This window comes from Rhagoletis zephyria, unplaced genomic scaffold (assembly GCF_001687245.7).
Source record: "Rhagoletis zephyria isolate East Lansing unplaced genomic scaffold, Rhagoletis_zephyria_1.1 Rzeph_scaffold_04763, whole genome shotgun sequence".
Taxonomy (NCBI): Eukaryota; Metazoa; Arthropoda; class Insecta; order Diptera; family Tephritidae; genus Rhagoletis; species Rhagoletis zephyria.
Genome location: NW_016161846.1, coordinates 1 through 3,131, shown reverse-complemented (window position 1 = coordinate 3,131; position 3,131 = coordinate 1). Strand labels below are relative to the sequence as shown.

The window sequence follows — 3,131 nt, the reverse complement described above, 5'->3', positions numbered from 1 at the left end:
AATTTATATTAGCACAAAAATTATTTATGTACATACTATTCCATAGATTTTTTAAAATTTTCTTTAACCACTTTGTTCGTCTGATTTTAATATTAATTCCGATTAATTCTAATTTTTTTTTTGTTTTATTGTTTTTTCTTTTCATTACCTTCTCATGTGCTCATCGATTTTTCTGCTCTCAAAATTACTCCTTCCGTTCGTGTGCTAAACAACTTCACACCCACAAATGCACGCATAAATAATCAATTCAATTATAATCACGCGTTTTGCTTTAAAAAAAAAAAAAAAAAAAAATTAAAAAAAATTAAAAAAAATCTCCTGTGACCATTTTAACTTCTTGTGACTTGGTGGCTTCGGCTTGTTAACAGGCGTGGTTGAGGACTCGAAAAAGGCATATCAGGAAGCATTCGATATTGCTAAGGGCAAAATGCAGCCAACACATCCGATACGCTTAGGTCTCGCCCTCAACTTTTCCGTATTCTATTACGAAATTATCAACTCGCCGGCGCGGGCTTGCCATTTGGCTAAACAGGTGGAATTGAAGATTGTGTTTTTTGTTACTTGAACGTGAAATATTAACAAATGAATTTGTTTGTTTATGCTGGTCTTGTGATTTTTGATTAATAACAAAAGTTTATTTTGTATGCATTAATTTCTTTCTCTCTAAGAAGGCTTCTTGATGTTCGCTTACGTCTCTACCAACCAACCAGCTATACATACATACATACATATGTATATTTATCCCCGCTGATAAAAATACTAATTGTGCCATATTTTATGTGATTCAATTTCGTTTTGTGTTTTACCAATTTTTGCTAAATGTTTTTCTGCTAACTTTTTTGTTTGCTGTGTAATTACTGACTACTACTTACATACCTTTCTTAAAGAATGAACACACCCGCATTTGTTGCCTTGAGCATTGAGAGCCTGCACGCAAGACCCCATTATTTGCTAAAATTAGCAGCGCTGCAAACCCCTCCAAAAATCGATACGGTTCGGTTCGGTCCAAAGGGTTAAATTTTTTACACTAACTGATACAAATATCACAAAAAATTTGACAATTACTATAGGTATAGAAATAAAAGAGATCAAGTTTAAATATCCACATCATATGTACATTAGGGTACTCCAAAAATGCATGTGAAAAATTAAAGTCGGAACTTTTATGCTCTCACCCCATAGAAGTGTTCTATACCGAAAAAAATATACCAATTTTTTTTTTTTATTTCGAAATCAAAAAATATTTAGAGGTCGCTGAAAGCGCTCAAAGTTTGCCATGTACTTTATATGGGGAAAAACCATTTTTCGTAGAAACGGTATATAGTTCTTGAAAATCAATATTTTTTTAGTAGAAATCTTTGTTACTCTTCAGGAGATTCCCAGTAATAATACCCAATTAATTATTTAACCAGCATCCATCGGAAATTTTTTGTAACACAAAGTACGTTGTGCATCAATTTGATACATATGGAAAAAACCCTTGTATCCAATGAAATGTTGGATTTTTTCATTTTTTATTAATGGCCAACGTTTATTCATTTTCTGATAATAAGAATAAAAATGCTTGAAAGATCTATGTACCTACACGCATTTGTCGCAAAAAAACCAATTCAAAACAATAACTATTTTTCTTAATATTTTAATATGTTTTCGAAATTCGCATCAATTTGATACAAACGATGGATTCGGGTTAACAATTTTTTCATTGTAACTATTAAATAGTCCGCTAAAAACCCCCAGAAAATGCAATGGGCGGATAAATAAAAAGTCTACGAAAAGTTGTCGATATAGAATAATCCTAGGGGGTGTGAGAGCATTAAAGACCGACTTTACTTATTTTGGACCACCCTAACATACGTAGATATGCATCAAAACTTTGCTCTGTTAATTGCAAATACTATTATTATAGTTGTGTTTTTTTACAAATTATCCAGTAACTTGCCAGTAACTCTCCAGTAACTTTATTTCTAAGAATTCGCTCTCAGAAAAAATTTGCAAAAAAGTACGCGAACGCTTTTCCAGTAATAATTTGCAAGTTTCATGAACAGCTGATAAATTGGTTGTTTATTCGCAGCATATTCCCAATAAAACGATATATTTTATATTTAAATATGTTTGTTTTGAAAATTTCCACAATAAAAATCCACAAACAGTTTCCTTATTAGTTTAAATTTCATACAGCAACATGCGATCAGCTGTTTTTCGTACTGGCAAATTCTTACAAGTAAAAATTTATCCAGTAAAATCCAGTAAAAACTTGCAACTTCAGCTGTCATTTTTCGCTCTCTCAATTTCCCCTACTTTGCAAGTTTTTGCGTACGAAAACGCCAAAACATGAAAATTCGTAAAAACTTTCACTGGATTTTACTGGAAATGAGTAAAAAAACGCAACTTATGTCAAAGAACTCTCGATAATGAACTGGCGTCCATACTTGGAAAATGCTATAATTATTATGTATTTTTTTTTTCAAATACTCAGTAAGGTGAAATAAAAACAACTCATTTGTAAGCAAAAAAAAAAACCGACTTCAATTCTCATATACAAATTTAAGATTATCGTTAACTTCTTCATGATCCAATAATCGGTTTTAAAACAAATTAGTACGGGACCACCTGTGAGGTAACACCGTTCCTTTAAAAATCGGTTAACGTGGTCCAAAGTTAAGCGGTAACATACATAAAAACATACAAAAATATTCCGACGAACTGATAACCTTTTTGTGAAGTCGGTTAAAAAAATTGAATAAACCTTTTTAAAATTTTGAGAAGTCTTAAGTCTAGTAAAGTAGACTAGAACTGCATACTTAGCATTTTGAATTTTTTTTTGGCATGTTTTTTTTTTTTTGCTCGAGCACGCTTTAATCACCTCACGGTGTTGCCATCAAACAAAAAAAGGTCAGCAGTTTAGGCAAAGTTGGGTATAAAAAAACTTGAAAAATGCTTTAGTGGAACCGAATCGAACAATTTTTTGAGTGGTTTTCGGTTCGGGTTTGCCATTTCAAAATGAAAACGAAAAAACGGCGGTTCGATTATAACCCGGTTTGCAGCCCTGTAAAGGAGCTGTGTTGTGCAAAAGCAAAAGTTAGGCTATTACAAAATCCGTTATTCAGGTCGCAAGGTGGTATTTTTAC

The 3,131-nt window shown here is 32.2% G+C and overlaps 1 protein-coding gene across 1 annotated transcript in view; it reads left to right on the top strand.

Moving 5' to 3' along the window:
• LOC108371191 (14-3-3 protein zeta-like) overlaps nt 1–1,082 on the top strand; it is a 2,836-nt gene extending 1,754 nt beyond the window's left edge. The window contains exon 3 of the mRNA XM_017626699.1: nt 369–1,082. Coding sequence (XP_017482188.1) covers nt 369–565 — 197 coding nt within the window. The 3' untranslated portion in view covers nt 566–1,082. The remainder of the gene's footprint in view (nt 1–368) is intronic.
• Nucleotides 1,083–3,131: the final 2,049 nt, after the last annotated feature.